We start from the raw sequence: 17,446 nt of genomic DNA on the forward strand, positions 1-17,446 counted from the left end.
CGCGCACCTGCCACTCATGCAGAACCACCCCCACCCCACACTGCCAAACTGGAATGGTTGTGGACTGATGGTGTCCACAACAAGTTCTTCCTTTGTCATTAAAATGACATTGAGACAGTATCTCCTAAAAAAATGAACATTGGCCAGGGTGAATAAACATTGATTTAAAAAGAATAAATTGGATTTTTAATTTTTTTTTATCAACTTTATTTTAATAAAATGCTTTTGGAGTAAAAATCTATCTAAAGATAGTTTTCTATTTAAGATTCATTAATAATTTAGTTTATTCAGCATGAAATGGAGCTTAGTTGTATATTCTGCAATATTGGGACTGTCAGTGAGACAACAGCAGGTTTACCTCTGCGGGATAGAGATGACAGTTGCTCTTTAAAAATTATGATTTAAATTGAATTGATTAAAAGTAAGCATTTTTACTAGCAATTTAAATCGCGATTTAAATTAAATCCACCCCGATACGGCAGTTTTTACTTGGGGTTTTAATTAGAAAATAGTCCATCATACACATTATTGAATGTCCATATTATATACTTCAAAAATAAGATTTTGCAGATAACTTCAATGAAACACACGCAACTCAGCCTTCAGACATAAAAATATATTTTCTGAATAGCTATTTAATGACACTTTTAAAATATATCTCAGAGGTGACAGGATATTTAAAATAGCATACAAGATCTGTTCGGTAATAAGTTAATGCACGCTCATAAATAGTTGATAGTGTATATACTCTGTTCATTCAGGAATATGATGCTCCATTTAAAAACTCATTATTCCTCAGCTTCAGACCCTTCATCATCATGACTGATCTGGAAATAACGCAGCTCATAGGTCTCCTTGTCGGACGCTACCACTCGCAACCAGTCACGAAGATTGTGCTTCTTGAGGTACTTCTTCGTGAGATATTTAAGGTACCTTTAAAACCATATGAAGAAAATGATTTAGGTTCGATATTTGAGAATGTACGAATTATAAACAAAAAAAGCAGAAGACAAGAATTCTGAAAAAGTAACCTTAGCGTCATCTGTTGAGTTCACTCTAATTTAATCAAGCCAAACAGGAAGGCTAAGAAACTGAATTCAACTCTAAACTCATTTCAGACATCCTGAATACACCTCTATCATTTCCAGCCCTTATCTATTTCTAATCTGGCAAGATTGTTGTGGGGGTGGCTGGGAATGATATGAAGAACTGCAATACTACCATATGTATATAATACCTCCCTATATTCACCTCCCCCACCCAACAAAAGAACAAGACTCCAGTGGTAAGGATCTTATGTGGAAATATGCTACTGGGTAAAATGGCAAGTCCAATTTTTATAGGTACTTTCCATTAAACTTGCCATCTAATGTACTATATTTTACCATTTTTAAAACATTTAAAATGATTGATGATGCAAGGAGCCAAAGAAAAGTTGCAACACAAAATTAAACCAACCTTTTTGAGAACTGCTTTTCTGACGTTACTGTGATCTTATTTTTAAAACGTTCAATGTGAACTACATTTCCCAGGTTTCCCATTTTTCCATTGACTTTAATTCTCTCATTCAAGAACTGTTCCTAATTAAATAAAAAAGCAAAAGAACACTAGGGAATGGTGCACTAGGTGTGGGTCTAGGGAAGGAACCCTAGCCAGGCAACATTTGTTATTACAGTCACAGAATATAATTATACCATACAAGCACCTCCCCTTGAAGCATCTTTTATTAAAATTCCACCCAAGAAATTTAGCAAACACAATACGTGCTATATCTATGTGCAAGTTTTCTAATATTATACACCTGTGCAATATATCTGATAGCTAAGGGACTAAACTGGATGAATACGTTTAATAAGAGGCATTATAATTAATTACTTTTTCAGGAAAGGATTTCTCAGACAAAATTACTCTCCAAGTTTGTTTGCCTGAAATTAGCTATATACAGCCTTGGTGGCAACAGTGGTTAGAGTGCAGTACGTACTGCAAGCTACATCTACTGCAATTTGGCAGATCAAATCCCACCAGGCTCAAGGTTGACTCAGCCTCCCAAGGTGGGTAAAATGAGGACCCAAATTGTTGGAGGCAATATGCTGATTCTGTAAACAGCTGAGAGGGCTGTAAAGCGGTATATAAGTCTTAAGTGCTATTGCTACATATGCCTAATTTTTCTCTAAAAAGAAACTACAATGATGAGAATTTTCTACCTTCCTTAACACTTAAGCTTCACCACTCCTACTATATAGCTCCTACTATATAACTCCTTAAGAATTAAGTTACTTACAAAGTTTCCCGAGTCAAATATGCCATCTTCCACAGGATGGGTAAGATCAAGGTTATACTTGCAAGTTACTTTTTTCAGTTTATCCTTTTGCTGAAAGAAACCCAAACACATCCTTCAGGTTAACATCTGCTATTATTATGTTGACAATTTCAAGGTCTAAATATTCTGTAGCAGAGCCTTTCCTAATCTGGCATAGTGCAATAGGGTGGATTGCAATGCACTGAAAACCAACCCAGAATGGAGTTATCACAGGTTTTATTTAATCTCTATCCACAGCTGGTTGTGGAATTCAAGGCCACCCACCTTAAGGGGACTGAAACTGAGCAGCACTGATCTATAGGATCATTAGGATACCCCCACACATACAAAAGAAAAAGAAAAAGCAACCTAGATCTTGTATTAACCCATAGGTGCTTATTTCATCACTGGTTACGCTGGTCTCCCTCCTGGCAGGGTCTTTCGCAAGGCAACCCTCGCAGAAAGAGGCTTAACCGTCCACTCTTGCCCAGCGCAGCCTTCACCTCGGAGCGGCTTCTCCGCAGCTCCCAACGGAAGCAACGAGAGCCACAGCCACCTCACAAGGTTTCGGCTCCTTTCCTTCCCTTCCCTTGAAACCACCCGCACCGCCTCGCCAAAGGCCGACAGCGCGTGCGCGAAACCCGCTCACCAGCGCCATATCACCCAAGCCTTCGGGTTCCGAAAAGAGCGAAATCCTTTGCGCGGCCCTCTTTTATAGCGATCCGCCTTGTGACGCAATCTTACGTAAAGGCGTGCCGCACGCGCCCGAGAGATACTGTAGTAGTAGGCGCCTCTAGGAAGCGTTTGCTCCCTCGGATTCCGGTTTGGGGCGTTTCTGATTCATTAAGGGCCAAGGCATGCCGGGTAAGAGCACAGCTCCGTCCACGTGTGTTGGGACTGCAGTTTCCGGGGTTCTAATCCAGGAATCTCCAAACGTGGCAACTTTTAAGACGTCTGGACTTCAACTTCCATTCTGGGAAGTCTTAAAGTTGCCAAGTTTGGAGACCTCTGTTTTAAACTAAGCCGAAGGCTGGTAACCGTGGAAGGGATGGTCCCCAAACGTGTCTCTGATTGCACTCTTCGTTCCACTCATTTCTCAACTCCTCCCCCCCCCCCGTACATAATGGTTTGAGGGTATTCTGGAGCGACTGGTTTCCAGTTCCATGCCTTGTTAAGACCACACTTGGAATACCGCATCCAGTTTGGGTCACCACATCATAAAAAAGATGTTGAGACTGTGGAAAGTGTGCAGGGAAGAGCAACAAAGATGATTAGGGGACTGGAGGCTAAAACCTATAAAGGACGGTTGCAGGAATTGGGGATGTCTAGTCTAATGAAAAGGACTAGGGGGTGAATTGATAGCAGTGTTTCAATATCTCAAGGGTAGAGAAAGAAGAGGAAGTCAAGCTATTCTCCAAATCACCTGAGGGCAGGACAAGAAGCAATGGATGGAAACTAATGGAGAGAAGCAATCTGGAACTAAGGATAAATTTCCTGAAAGTTAGAATAATTAATCAGTAGAACTTGCACCCAGAAGTTATGAATGCTCCAACTGTGGAAGTTTCTAAGAAGAGATTGGACAACTATTTGTTTCAATGGTATCAAGTTTCCTGGCTGAGTAGAGGGTTGGACTAGAAGACCTGCAAAGTCCCTTGTAACTGTTACCGAGCAGTATTTTTCCTTAAAACCTATGCATGGAGATCATTGATGTTAAATAGAACTATAGCACAGAACTGGTTCCTAAAGTGCTATGAAATGAAATACTCTCCAATTTGCTGGAGAAGACATTATAGTAGTGTAGAAATATAGAAGTGACAATAAATAAAAATAGCCTTTACATTTAAACTTTATTTTTTTGTTACTGTGACTCAAATAATAATTCAAACATTTTGTTAAAACAAGTCCTTAAAAGCCAAGAACTCTTAAACATATGAACACTTCACTATTACAGAAATGCAGAAAAAGTAGAAACCTTTCAAGTTTTGCTTTTAAAGTCAAGGGCACTCTTATATAATGAACTTTGCATACATTACTTGCCAGTAGGTATAATTGCATACTTATGGGAGATTCCTATTGTGGCAAATACAAAACCATTCCCCCCACATTTAATTTAAAACAATGACTTTTTTTAATGTAACAATCACTGAATGTGAAAGCCCAGAATTCTACAAGTACAGTACCACAATCTAAACACCACAAAGATCAATGTCTTTAATTATACTGTGAAAATTTTTGATAGTAACAGATAAGAATCTTGATCTTTACACACTCACAAAAATTTAACACAGCTTATTCCATTAAAATTCCCATAGTCAGCATTCCAACATTTAAAGCTTACTGTTGTCAAACATGTCATGTAACCTACAGAGTAGATGGATCACAATGTTTGACTCCTTTAGACTAATTCAATATACTAAATTTTACTTGTGTTCTAGGCATGCTATAAATTTATGCAATACAAAACCCTGTTACAACTTTTAAGCAGCTTTGTTAAAATAATTAACTTAAGCTCTTTCACATCTTCACAAGAGCAGCCCTGAGAAGAATATACTCAAGTCATGGCTCAACTAGCAGTGGTTTCGTTGCGCACAGATGCAAGACAACAAAGACATCAAGAGGTAAATTGGGGTTTTAACAAAAGAATCCCTAACATCTAAGGAAAAAAAAAATCCGCAGTCCAATGAACAAAAGATTCCAAGCAAATAGCTTAGATCATAGCAAACTGACAACAGGACTATTTCAGACTTCATTTTGGCCCTCAGCTTGTAAGATTCTGACCCTGCTCTTGAAAATTAAATGGTTTGAACTAAAAAGTAAAAAACAATCTAAACATGGATTCATAGGAACATGATGGCCCTGAAACAGCTCAAACAACCTGAAATATATAGCATTGTTTCAATAGCAAAGTATTGTAAACTTAGTGGGTTTGTAGACAATTAACCTCTACAAGAGAAATGGCTTTGCTATTAGCTTGTTGGAAATACTGTAGTTTTACTGGTGTCCTACATAAGATCTACCTTATAGACATTGTATTTTTTTTTCCTGACTTGTGGTTTCAGACTGCTAGGAATTAATTTGAAGTCTAAGTACCACTTTCAGGAATGGGTACTTCTGGTAAGGAATTCCTAAAAGATGACACCACTAGGAAGATACTAGCAGGACTCCTTAAATATTATCTCAGTATTCTCAGCTGCTCAGGCACAATAGATAACTGTTGGACAAATGATCATCACAAATGGTACTAGCAAATGGGAGTCCACATTTCAAACTGTGACTTCCATTCCTGGTATGGATATTGACAATACAGTATTAAGGAACACTCACATGATTAAATTTTCAACAATAAGCTAGAATCCTTCAGCTTCCTAGTAGCCCTAGATCTTGAAACATGTAGTTATTTACCACTATAACAAGACTGTGCTTTTTTCAAGAGTGTTTATTGCCAAATTAAGTTGTATTGTGCCCCTGTTCTGCATAGATACTTGCTTACTTAAATCTAGAGCTTATAAAGATCCAGATGCAGTTTATTTTCCCTCTACTCTAGCTTTACCACTTAAGGGCAAATCAAAATCCTACTTACTATTCCCCCCACAAAAAAACCTGCCAATAAACTAAGCATGTTTTAAGAATCTAGTCACTAGTTCAAGTTAGTCATTTGCTACCAAAGTATAAGGCAAATTTAAGTAATTAGGTTTCTCCCCAAATGCTAATCAAGCTGAAACATGACCTTGCAAGCAAAGATCACATGGATAATAGGTTGATTAGTAGTTAGGCATTTGCCTGTGCAGCGTAACCAATCCTTCTCAAGTAGGTTTTGAATCAGAACAGTTCTATTATAGTCCAGAGGTTCATTTGTTTGATAGAGTGCGCTATCATAGTTCTTTATAAACTCTGCAAGACAATCCATGGCTCAAATTCTGTTCAGTGACACAGGGTTGAAATTTAGCCTTCAGGCCATTGATAGGTGCAGGTTTGCTTCAATTCCTAAAAAAAAAAGTTTACTTATGCCATAAACCTAAAAAAAAGTTAAAAGCCAAATCAAATACTGTAACTCTTGAGGCATTGCCTTGTTTAAAGCTGGAAGTGGTTGAACTCTACATTGAAAACAAAGGCCTCTAGTGAATCTCCTTTCCACCCTGCTCCAACATTTGTGCACTATTAACCAGAGTATGAAAGCACCCAGCAATTCTGGATGTTTACATCACAGCAAATTGTGACCAATTAAGAGCAAGCCAGCAAAGCTACAGTTTGCTATACACAGCCATCAGCACTGGCATTTTGATCACACGAGTTCCGTTGTCTCTAGCCCAATTAGGCTTCACAGTTCAGTGCAAGCCACATTTTACCATGTTTAAGATTTTAAAACAAAGTTATTTCTGTTTAAAATGTACATAAACTCAAACTTGAGTACTACCTTGGTAATTGGCACTGCTATACAGTCTCATTTGAGCAAAGCATACTATTTTTGAATACCTCATGATCTAAAATGACAGTTTTTGACTGCCTTGCCATTCCTGTAAGCACTTGAACTTCAGCAATCTTAATATTGCCAAACTGCTTGCAACATCAGTCAGCACTATTTTCAAACAAAGACACGAGGTTGCTAGTGAAGGTTATAGCTTTGGTGATAATCAGAACTAAAATACAAGATTTGCAGTTGCTGGTACTTTAGCAACTGTTTGATCCAGGTGGTCCTATTTACAAGGTTTTATGGCTACAGCACATTCTTCACTCATTGCAGACATGACTGACACCTACAGAAAGGGAAAAAATAATTTTGTTAGGTTCTACAATTCCATTATATTATCATTTCAATCAACACATCAATGGTAGTTTGATACGTTATTAGTTTTGAAATTATTCCTACAACAAATTATTGGGCAAATCCTTCGTTTCCCATAAATATAAAAAAAAAACTAGGAAAGCACACTAAGCAAAAATGTGGTTTACTTATTTATGGACTTTTGTATATGAATCTATGCTTATAAACCAAGGTTTATGATTTTATGGATGTGAATCCAGCTTGCTTTGTTCATTAACTGTGCATTGGGATGTTTTCTAAATCATGGATTATCTAAATAATGTGGAAAGACAATAAGGTATTTGAAGTACTCCTAACTAAAGTTAAAATTCATGTTCATTGTAAAGGATAGAGTGTACATTGGCGACTTCCACATAGAACATGGATGCGAAGACAGAAACAGACCTAACTCAAAACTAACAATATTTTTGACAATTGAAACAATATTTTAATCTGTGTGGTTTTTAATGTTTTAATTATTTTTACTTGTTTTATAATTTGTAACTTTATAACTACCGAGTCACCTTGTGGGAAGATGAGCAGCATAAAAATTTAATAAACCAACAAATAAAAAATAAATGATACACTTAGATAGAAAGCACTTCCCTTGCTTTACAGAAAAAACTGTTATTCATGGGGGAAAAGAAAAGATATAAGAAACACTCCTACAGTAGTTGGTGTCATTATAAAGAGTGTAAAATGGGCATCCTTACCTGGAAATCTTCCCCTGCATTGTATTTTCCTTCTATTTCTTTGCCTAATTCACCTTCTGGGACTTTCAGATCTTCTCGAACTTCTCCACTTTCTGTCAGCAAAGAAAGGTAGCCATCCTGTATACAGATTAGCTGCAAAATATGGTTAAAATATTTTATTCAATTACATTTTTCATTAAAATGGGGAATTATACAACCACTGGTTTGAAAATAAAACCTTATTGTTCTTTTTGAAAATGCCTATCCTGAAGTTATTAGAAATTAAAACATCCTCACAACGTATTTCTCAATGTTGCCATTTCTCAAACCAATTTTTAAGTCCATATATTTTAAAGAACTAAAGTATGAATTCTATTTTCTCACATTAGTTAATAAAGTTTCAGAAATCTTTTTAGAAGACTTTATCAGAAGTGGGAAGACACAATAAGAATGTATTCTTTATTGTTCTTTTTAAAAATTATTGTTAATTCAAACCAAGATGTCTCCAAAAGTTTTAGATTTTTAGGAATCTAGGTACTATCTGGCAATATTCTAACATGTGTAATATCATAGTTTTATTATTTAATGATAACTGGAGACTGGAAAGAAATGAAAACTTATTAACCAGCTGGGACCCAGCAAGAGGAAAGCCATTTGATTACTACTGCTTCCTAAACTCACATGTACTAGTAGTCCTTGCCAGTTCATTTACAAAGTTACAACGGCACCGAAAAAAGTGACATAAGTTTTCATTTACGACCTTTGCAGCATGGCCATGTGATCAAAATTGCCACTTAGCAACTGACCCATATTGATGGCTGCACTGACCTGAGGTCATGTGATCCCCCTTTGTAAGCATCTGATTAGCAAAGGGAAGCCTTAACCCTGTGACTGACTTGACAACTGCAGTGATTCATTTCAATAACTATGGCACGAAAGGTTGTAAAACGGGACAAAATTCATTTAACAAATGTCACTCTTAGCAACATAAATTTTCGGCTCAATTATGGTCATAGATTGAGGACTACATGTATGTTCTTTCTAGTAACATAGGAATAATGCAATCCAGAATATTATATAGCTCATTACAACTGTAATGAGACCTTTTGGAGCCTCTAATGACAGTGACAGATACAGATAGTCCTTGATTTACAATAGTTGATTTAATGACTGTTCAAAATTACAATGTTACTGAAAAAAGTGACTTATGACCATTTTTCAGAATTACGATCTTTGCAGCACCCCCCTGATCATGCAATCAAAATTCAGATGCTTGGCAACTAGTTCATATTTAGTGTCCCAGGGTCGTGTAAAGTCAATGTCAGTAACTGAATGAATGGATGGATGCAATTAAGGAGTCCTGGGAAAACACAAAAAAGGCTTTGAATAAGGCAGCACAAATCTACAAGATGCAAGCTGACAAAACATCGTTCGCAGCAACCAGAGTTTAATGTGGGGGATAAAGTTTATTTGTCAACTAAATATTTCAAGTTACACTTACCTTATAGAAAATTGAGTCCCACATTTATTGGACCTTTTCAGATAATTAACGTAATAAACCCAGTAACAGTGAAGCTTAATCTCCCTAGGTTATTGGGAAAAGTACATCTGTTTTTTCATAGTAGTTTGTTAAAGCCGTTTGTTGCTTCTTCATTGAGGCTAGCAGAATGCGCAGCTCCGAAGCCTTTGCTCATTGCGGGGCATGAACATTATAAGATTAAGAAAATTTTGGACTCCAGAATTTTCAGGGGGAAGTTACAATATCTGATTTATTGGAAAGGCTATCCTATTTCACAAGCGACTTAGGTAAATAGCTGGAAAGTTAATGCTGATAGACTGGTGGAAAAATTCCATGAAAAATATCCCCACAAGCCCAAGGCGAATCCTGCGGGTGGCAGAGGTGGTTAAATTGCGTATTTTATTATTGTGTTTAACCTAGTTTCAATCTGTGTATTCTATGCTGTTGGAGTTTTCAAAAGAGGGGTGGCAGCCTGTCATGCCCAAAAACTGACATGTGTAGCCATTTTATTTAGCCTTATTATATATTCCTTTTCCTTTCTTTTTCTTTGCTGGTCATGGGGGGTTTTCAGGCTTGCCACATTCCTAAGGTGGGAGGAGTGGAGATAAGAGTTGTTTAGGCTAGGTGATTCTCCTTCCTGTGGGAACACAAGCTGACCCTGCTGAGACTGGAGATTGATGGCACCAGTTGATTTACTTCTATTGGGCAATGTAACTCTTGTGGGGTGTTTCTAATTTCCAATATTATGTGGTGTAATTCCAGATTGTGACAGATCCGGAATTACAACAGACTTTGCCAATTTGATTCTTTCCTAAATAAAATAAATTGTTTTGGAAGATGGACTTTGCTCTTTTCTTTTTAAATGGATTTCATCCCTTGGAAACCTGATAGGTAGTCAGATTAATATAACAACCAGGTTAGTAACTTAACTGCAGTGATTCACCTAACAATTGTGGCAAGATATATTTATAACTCTCACTGCCTTAAGAAAGTTCAAAACATTCTCAAAGATCCATCTCATCCTGGGAACCCTTTTTTTGAACTATTACCATCTGGCAGATGGTACAGAATAATAAAAACAAGGACAAATAGGCTGAAAAACAGCTTCTATCCCAGGGCAATAGCTCTTTTGAATTCTGTATAGTGCAGTGTTGGTGTGGTGTCAGGGGTTTCCGGTTCAATGTGTGAAGGATGTGTGTTTGTGTTTATTTTCATGGTCATGATGTGCACTGAAGATGGTGTTTGATTTCGTTGTACGAGGTGCAATGACAATAAAGTAAACTAAAGAAAGGTCATAAAATGGGACAAGACTCACTTAACAAATGTCTCAATAACAGAAATGTTGGGCTCAATCATGGTCGTAAATCAAGGACTACCTGGAATTGATACTACACAATATTAAACTCTGAATAACCCCATTAAGAATAAACTGTTGCAAATCTAGGTATCCATGAACCAATTTCAGCACCACAAAGTGACAATTAAGTATATGGAGGTCAATAAGGTCCCCCATCTCAATTTAGACCAGGTTCCCTAAGGTGAAACTTCCACTTTGTACACATCTAGACAGCAAATCAAAGGAAACCCTAGATTCAGAGACATACTTACTTGATAATCATTCCTCTTGATATTTGGAACATCCATATTGTGAGTGGAAGGGCATATATCTTCATACTTTTTGCCAGTGAACACATCAATACCAACTAAATGAACCTGTTTAGAAAATATTCATAATCATGTAATTAGGTTACTAAGAATATTGTATTTCATATTTTCTCATATTTATTCAGATCATCCCACATAACATCTCTATGAACATGTTTCAATATAGATTTTGCAGTATTCTGAATATGTAACGTTTTTGAAGACCTGTTTCATTTCTAATGTTATCATTGATTTAAAATGTCATAAACTGGATGTTTTGTACTATGTATATTTTAGATGTTTTCCCAAAGGCTCAAAACTATTAGGTGTTTGCATTATACATAATAGCTGTATTAAAGTATTGTATATGAGATAATGCCTAAGGTTCATCAAGAATTTAAATGCAAATCTATTACAGGGCTTTAGGCAACACAATAGGTGGGTAAATGGGGTAATTTATAGGGAAGCAAGTTCCCAATATTAATCTAAGTGTCAACTTTCCAGCTCTTAGCTACAAACTATTCTGCTAAGGTGCAATCTATCAGAAGACTATCACAAGCAGATTTACATATAAGGCAACACTTTTAGCAGGTAACACATTCTGCAAATTTTAAATGTAAAATTCAGTTAAACTACTTCTATATTCTTTATAAAACTGATTCTATGGTTTAGAATCAGACTGATTTGTAGAACGAAAACATGCTACACCCTGGCATCTGGATTTTCACTTCTTGCGCAAATTTTCCTCATCATTTATTGGCATATAAGTTCAGTTATGACAAGGAACAGAAAAGGCCACGTTGGCTAGCAATTCTGCAGGTTCTAGTCCCAAAACATTTACAAAGTAGCAAACCATGGAGAACTGGCTGAAAAAAATGATATGCAGAATTAGAATATAATGCTTGAATTAATCCAATGTGCTATTTTGGAATTCGTTCAGTTTAAATATGTTCTATTTGGAGAAACAAGATAGTATGCAATTTTATTTGATGATTGAATCAATTTGTAAGGACAACCCACAATAAATGCAGTTAAGCAAAAATGAAATAGTGGCAAATTCTTAATTTTCATAAGATACTATTTCTGCAGTAAAACAGGTAAATTGTACTTGAGATTACCTTGGCATGACCGTGTTTGCCAGTTTTGGAAGTTGACATTTCCACAATCTTGCAGGGACGTCCCTTCAGCACCACAAAGCCATTCTTACGGAGAGCAGAACATTGCATTGGGTAAGTGGCAGAAGCACCAGCATCTCCAGTGGTGAAGTCAACTTCATCCGCCATAGTACAAAATGAATTCTAGAAAATACTATAATTTCCAAGAGATAGTTTTTAGCCTTTTCATAGATATCATCAAAATTGCTAGTAATGCTTTAACCTAACACAGTATCTGGTGTTCTGCAACGAAGTATAAGTAGGATTTATTCCTCTCCTTATAGATATTAGTCTCAATTACTGTTTCACAAACATTTTGCTCAGTAGTTTACTATTCTCTAGATATAGCCAATTCCTCACCATTTAGATTAAAGAGCTTAAATTTGAATTTTACATCTTCTAAATAAGCATTATCTAGATGAGGGAGAAGGGGAAGCTACAGAAAAAAGTTATGAATATTTCAAATTAGTTTAGAATTCCAGTGGGGTACTGAAGAAGAGCTGTGGTCACTGTTATATAATAGTTAGGATAACATAAAGCTTTCCAACCCTCAAGTAGAGCTTGAGTGATTTATAAGTGTCTGGCAACAATACAATTTGAGGTATCTTTCAAAATTGCTTTTTCAGATTGTATCCTCCAGGAGCCATCTATATAATTAAGAAACAAGTAAAACTATTGTATTTATATCAGTTATTCATTTGAACTGCTTGAGGAAAGTGGAAAGGAAGCAAGCAGTTGGGAAACCAACACACCATGCTTATTTAAATAAGGGTAGCTAAACCAGACCATGTTATAATTACTGCAATGATTTTTACTGAACTCTGGCCATAACAGTAGTGTTGAATGCACTGTGATTCAGTTTTGGCAGCTTAAACAGATCTGTCGTTACCACTATCACAAAGAAACATGATTCATCACCATTATAGAAGCTACAAAGGGTGTGTGTGCACTAAGGAAGGTGGAGGCAGCTGCAGCCAGAGGCAAGAAAGACTGCATTTTGGCAGCAATCATTCTTGCCTGCTCCTCCTCCACGTATGGCAAATGCCTCCCTCCTTTTTGTGTGTGTCCTCATATCCAGACCTACCTACTCAATTCCTAAGACAAAAACTCTTGTTGGAAGAGAATATTAAAAAAAAAATGCTTGGAGAACTTAAAAGAGATAAGCTTTGCACTGGGGAGGATTTATTACCACCAAACCTGAAATTCTGGGAAGGCCAACAAGGTGTGACCCACTTGCCCCCAGGACAACTTGCAAATTTCTAACAGGGATTTGGGCACACACCCTCTTTACACGCCGGGCAAACTCCTGAATTGCAGTTCTTCTGCAAGGGGAATGAACTTCTAAATCCGAATTCTCTCCTTAAAAGGTCAAAAGGCGGCGGCCCGGGCTCCGCATTTATGTACCAGTGTTTTTATAGATTACGGTGATGAATGGGGGGGGGGCAGAGGCGGGAGTGACGACTCAGCGGTTATATATCAGACCGCCCTTTCTATCGATTCACAAGGCCGCAGGCGACCCGAGTCAAAGTTAAAAGAGGGTTGGGTTGTTTTTTTTGGAAAGCACGGGGAAGGCTTACTCGAGGCTGCAGCCGTCCCAGGAAAAGAAGGAGCGAACTAGGTTGAAGGGCAGAGAAGGCCTCGACCCTGTCGAGATCCACGAGGGCTTTTTCCCAGCGGGCGGAGCCATTCATCCTCGCCAGCGACGCGAGCTTACCTACCTGGGTGGAGCCGCGCGGGCAGCTCGGGAAAGGGGGGAGGGGGAAGGGCAGGAACTCCGTTCCTTTCCCGGCCGAGAGGGGGGGAAAAAAGCCTCGGGAGGAGGAGAATATCTGGGCATTCGGTGAAGGTGCCGCTCGGGTGAGGGAAATCCGCCCGGCAACGCCTTCCTCACGCGAAAGAAAGCCGGAGGGCCTCCTCCGGGCTTCGTTTTCTGGCCCCTCGGTCCCCCCCATGGCTGGGCTCAGAGCCGCTGGGAAGCGGGAAGGGGCGGCCAACGCGCGCCCGGGAAGGGCCTCCCGCGCTTCCCGCCAAAGGTCGGGCGGAAGACGGGAGATGCCACACACCCGCCCGCCGGCCCGCGTCAGGCCAAGCACTTACCTCACGCGGCGCAGGAAAAGACTGACGGAGCGTCACAGCAACGCACATGCGCACAGCCGCCGCCGGAAAGGGAAGCGGGAAGGTGCGTGGGAGGGGAGAGCAGGGAGACCAGCTGCGGAGAAAAAGAGGACGCAAGGGCGTGTGTGGCACGTTTCTTGAGCTGTCCGGAAGCCCTCAGCCTCGCCCACTCTCTCAAGCATCCCTCTCCGCCATTGGCTGCGTTTAATAATGGCCCCACCCACCTGAGTGGGCCGGGACCTCTTCCAGTTCCTATCGCGTGTCTTATGATCAACGTCATCAGTCCGCGCCCATTAAGTTTCAAAGTAGCGTGTACTTCTCGAAGCACGTGCTCCTTGTAAGGAAAGCGGCGCACGTTGAAACGGTTTCAGCCGTTGGGTGGGAAGAGTTATTAATTATCTGACTAGTATTGGTCAGATAATCAGCGCATGGAATTTGTTTATTTTTTGGAGGGGGGGACTAATTCAAATAAGATACCAGAGCAAAGTCCTCCCAGATCACTTGTCTATGGAGATTCAGTTTGCAAGGAATATAAATCCTTTCATTCTCTGCCATCCAGTCAGAGCTGAAAGAAGCTTCTTGGATGAGAAGCCAAACGTCTTTAAAAAAAAAAAAAATCCAGAAAGTCAAGATGCCTCTTTAAAAAAGTATCTTTGGGATCCGAGATCACATTTTTTCCACGAGTTTCATTTTTCCCAATTGCATAAATTGTCATGGAAACTCTTGTAACATTTTGTGCTGCCGCTGTCAGCTTTACCAGCTGGGCTGGAATACTAAAAATGCATGGAGCGCCGGGTGGATTAGATGACCTCGAGTCCCTTCCTCCAGATTTTCTAAAGGTTTCCTGTAATCAACCCTATTAGTAAATCCCTCCCCCCCCCACCAAACAAGCAATACAATCATCAGTGGTACTACGGTGTGCAATGAAATGTATCTCCCAGGTGCACTATATAGAACTAGCTGGATACTCATGCTTCGTGATGACACCATATGATTGGGCTATGCAGGGGAAATCCGGTTCATAATCCTTTGGCTCAGTGGTGGTCAATGATTGAAACACATAAGGGAATATTCCTGCTGCCTTGAGTCCGGAAGCAGTTCCATAGATGGAACACATTGACATTTTGATGAGGTACTGACAGTTTAGTACTGAGGAGCCCCAGACTTCTCTTGAGCTTCCAGTACACTCTGATGTACTTACCTTGGAGAAGATGGCTATTACATCAGTATGCCTCAGTGCAACACAAAGACCAAAAGACTGTCTGCTGCTGACTTTTACAGCTACAGGATAATGGAGCGTGATGGCGAAGAATGTATACTTTTTAAATCTTTCTTCATTGTTATGTTTGGGGTGTTATGTAGGTGCAGGCAGCATTCGATTTGAATGCTACCTACTGCTGTTTTGCAACCTGGTGAGGCAACTGGCAGTTGGAACGGAGTTCTTTTCCGGTGGGGAGTGGAGTAGAACTCCTTAGCATCAGAGCATGTTAATTCCTGTATTAAGAAATAGTAATGCTCTGATGGTCATTTCAAAAAAATCCTTTCTTAGCGAGCACCTAGAAACCAAGAGGAACATACGTGCCAATTTCAAGTTTATAGGCGTTAACTGTTCTGGAGATTTTGTAATGAGAGAGTGGTACTTGGCTTTTATATATATATATATAGAGAGAGAGAGAGATTGTTCATCAGGGCTCCAATTAGGTAATAGCAAAAGTGATGAAATACTATTAAAAGTCAGCAGGTATAAAAGGAAAAGAGAATAGGGCATCCCCTCTTCCAAAAACCTTGAATAGCCAGGTTGGACTTGTGGACTTGGATGGAGGGATTTCGGGTCTAAATGGAAGCCTTTTATTAGTGTATGAAGTGGAAGTTGGTCAAACTTTCACAGCAGGAGGGATTTCACAAGTGGGAAGTTAAATTGAAGGCCCACCTTTTCCCATTAGAATACCATTGCAATCTAGAAAGAAAAGGTTTATTTTAGTTTATAATTTATTTAGAGTTTTTAAAATCCCATCTTCATTATTTTTACAAATAACTTGAGGCAATGAACATACCTAATATTCTTTCCTCTTATTTTCCACATAACAATCCAGGGAGATGAATTGGTCTGAGAGAGAGTAATTGGCCCAAAGTTACCCAGCCTGTTTTCATGCCTAAAGCAGGATTAGATATTAATTTTATATATTATAGTTTGTTGCACAGTCAGCCAGATGTTCAGACTGGATCTGGAATTTTGTCCACTTGTCAAGTTCTTTCCAAGGATGTGGGATAGGCAGATGTGGATGTTTGATTGTGTTAAAGATATTGTCACAGGATGTAAGTTGTTTTAAATATAGCTGCCTTTTGCAATTGATTGATGGTGATTTTGTCAATGCTGATGGAGTTCAAGTGGAGCTCTAAACGTTTTGGAATTACATCCAAGGCACTATTACTGTTGGTAGTAGGTTTGCTTTCTTTTGGCACAGTCATTCTATTTCTATTTGCATTACTTTGTTCTGCTGTCTCCAAGCTCTGCTAGGTCCACTGTAGACTTTTTAAATCTTTCTTAACAATTGTTATGTTTGGGGTGTTATGCAGGTGCAGGCAGCATTCTGTTTGAATGCTAAAGTCCAAGATATATTGATATTAGTATTACAAGGAATCCCAAAAGTTTTGCAAAGTCCAGAATGTTTTCCAGAAGGCAAATGGAATTTCAAAGCCAATTTATTCTAATGGAGTGCCACTCTGCTCTCTTCCAACTTGTTAGAAGCTCTTAAGAAAGCTAGCAACCTAGTTACCAGTCTTTCTAATAAATTAGAAACAGTTGGAGAAAAATAATCTGCTTCACTGCTCAGTGGAAAGATACAAATTAAAGCATTTCAAACAGACGATTTTCTGGTCTCATTTTAAATATAGGTTTATGACTCCCCAGGTCACAAAGGCAATTGGGAGTGAGATTGCTGCCACTAAGTGATATCGTTCTGAAGCATAATATCATGTGGCCAGATTACTTAGTGATGACAATCCTGGCACTCCCAGTTGCTGTCATAACAAGACATGTGACATATTAGGAAGGAGTGGGTAAGAAGCACACAAATGCTGAATGGGAAGATGGGGATTAGGTCTGATGTAGACTGTCCTCAAAAGCAGGAAGACTAGGAGAAGGCGAGCGCCACACTACATGAATGCAGGGAGAACAGCGCATACTTTCAGGAATAACTTGCAACGTTTCCTTCTGAAAAG

The 17,446-nt window shown here is 38.8% G+C and overlaps 2 protein-coding genes across 4 annotated transcripts; both read right to left on the reverse strand.

Moving 5' to 3' along the window:
* Positions 1-614: 614 nt before the first annotated feature.
* Positions 615-3,184, reverse strand: RPL22L1 (ribosomal protein L22 like 1). The gene is made up of 4 exons (XM_026666410.2): positions 2,949-3,184; positions 2,282-2,371; positions 1,459-1,580; positions 615-933 (listed from the first exon to the last, which is right to left on the reverse strand). Exons 1-4 carry the CDS (start codon positions 2,955-2,957, stop codon positions 789-791), a joined length of 366 nt encoding a protein of 121 aa, XP_026522195.1. The 5' UTR covers positions 2,958-3,184; the 3' UTR covers positions 615-788.
* Positions 3,185-4,127: 943 nt separating this feature from the next.
* Positions 4,128-14,494, reverse strand: EIF5A2 (eukaryotic translation initiation factor 5A2). 3 transcript variants are annotated; one of them, XM_026666423.2, is made up of 5 exons: positions 14,207-14,494; positions 12,074-12,263; positions 10,920-11,024; positions 7,814-7,945; positions 4,128-7,053 (listed from the first exon to the last, which is right to left on the reverse strand). In XM_026666423.2, the coding sequence occupies exons 2-5, from the start codon at positions 12,236-12,238 to the stop codon at positions 6,994-6,996; spliced, it is 462 nt and encodes a 153-aa protein (XP_026522208.1). In that variant the 5' UTR covers positions 12,239-12,263; positions 14,207-14,494; the 3' UTR covers positions 4,128-6,993. The 3 variants fall into 3 exon arrangements, with proteins under 3 accessions (XP_026522208.1, XP_087821422.1, XP_026522225.1); XM_087965296.1 differs by having other exon boundaries at positions 13,687-14,209; XM_026666440.2 differs by lacking the exon at positions 14,207-14,494 and adding an exon at positions 13,828-14,193.
* Positions 14,495-17,446: the final 2,952 nt, after the last annotated feature.

This window comes from Notechis scutatus, chromosome 4, assembly GCF_049901735.1.
Source record: "Notechis scutatus isolate UNSWTSFEM ecotype Mainland chromosome 4, rNotScu1.2, whole genome shotgun sequence".
In the NCBI taxonomy this organism is placed as follows: domain Eukaryota; kingdom Metazoa; phylum Chordata; class Lepidosauria; order Squamata; family Elapidae; genus Notechis; species Notechis scutatus.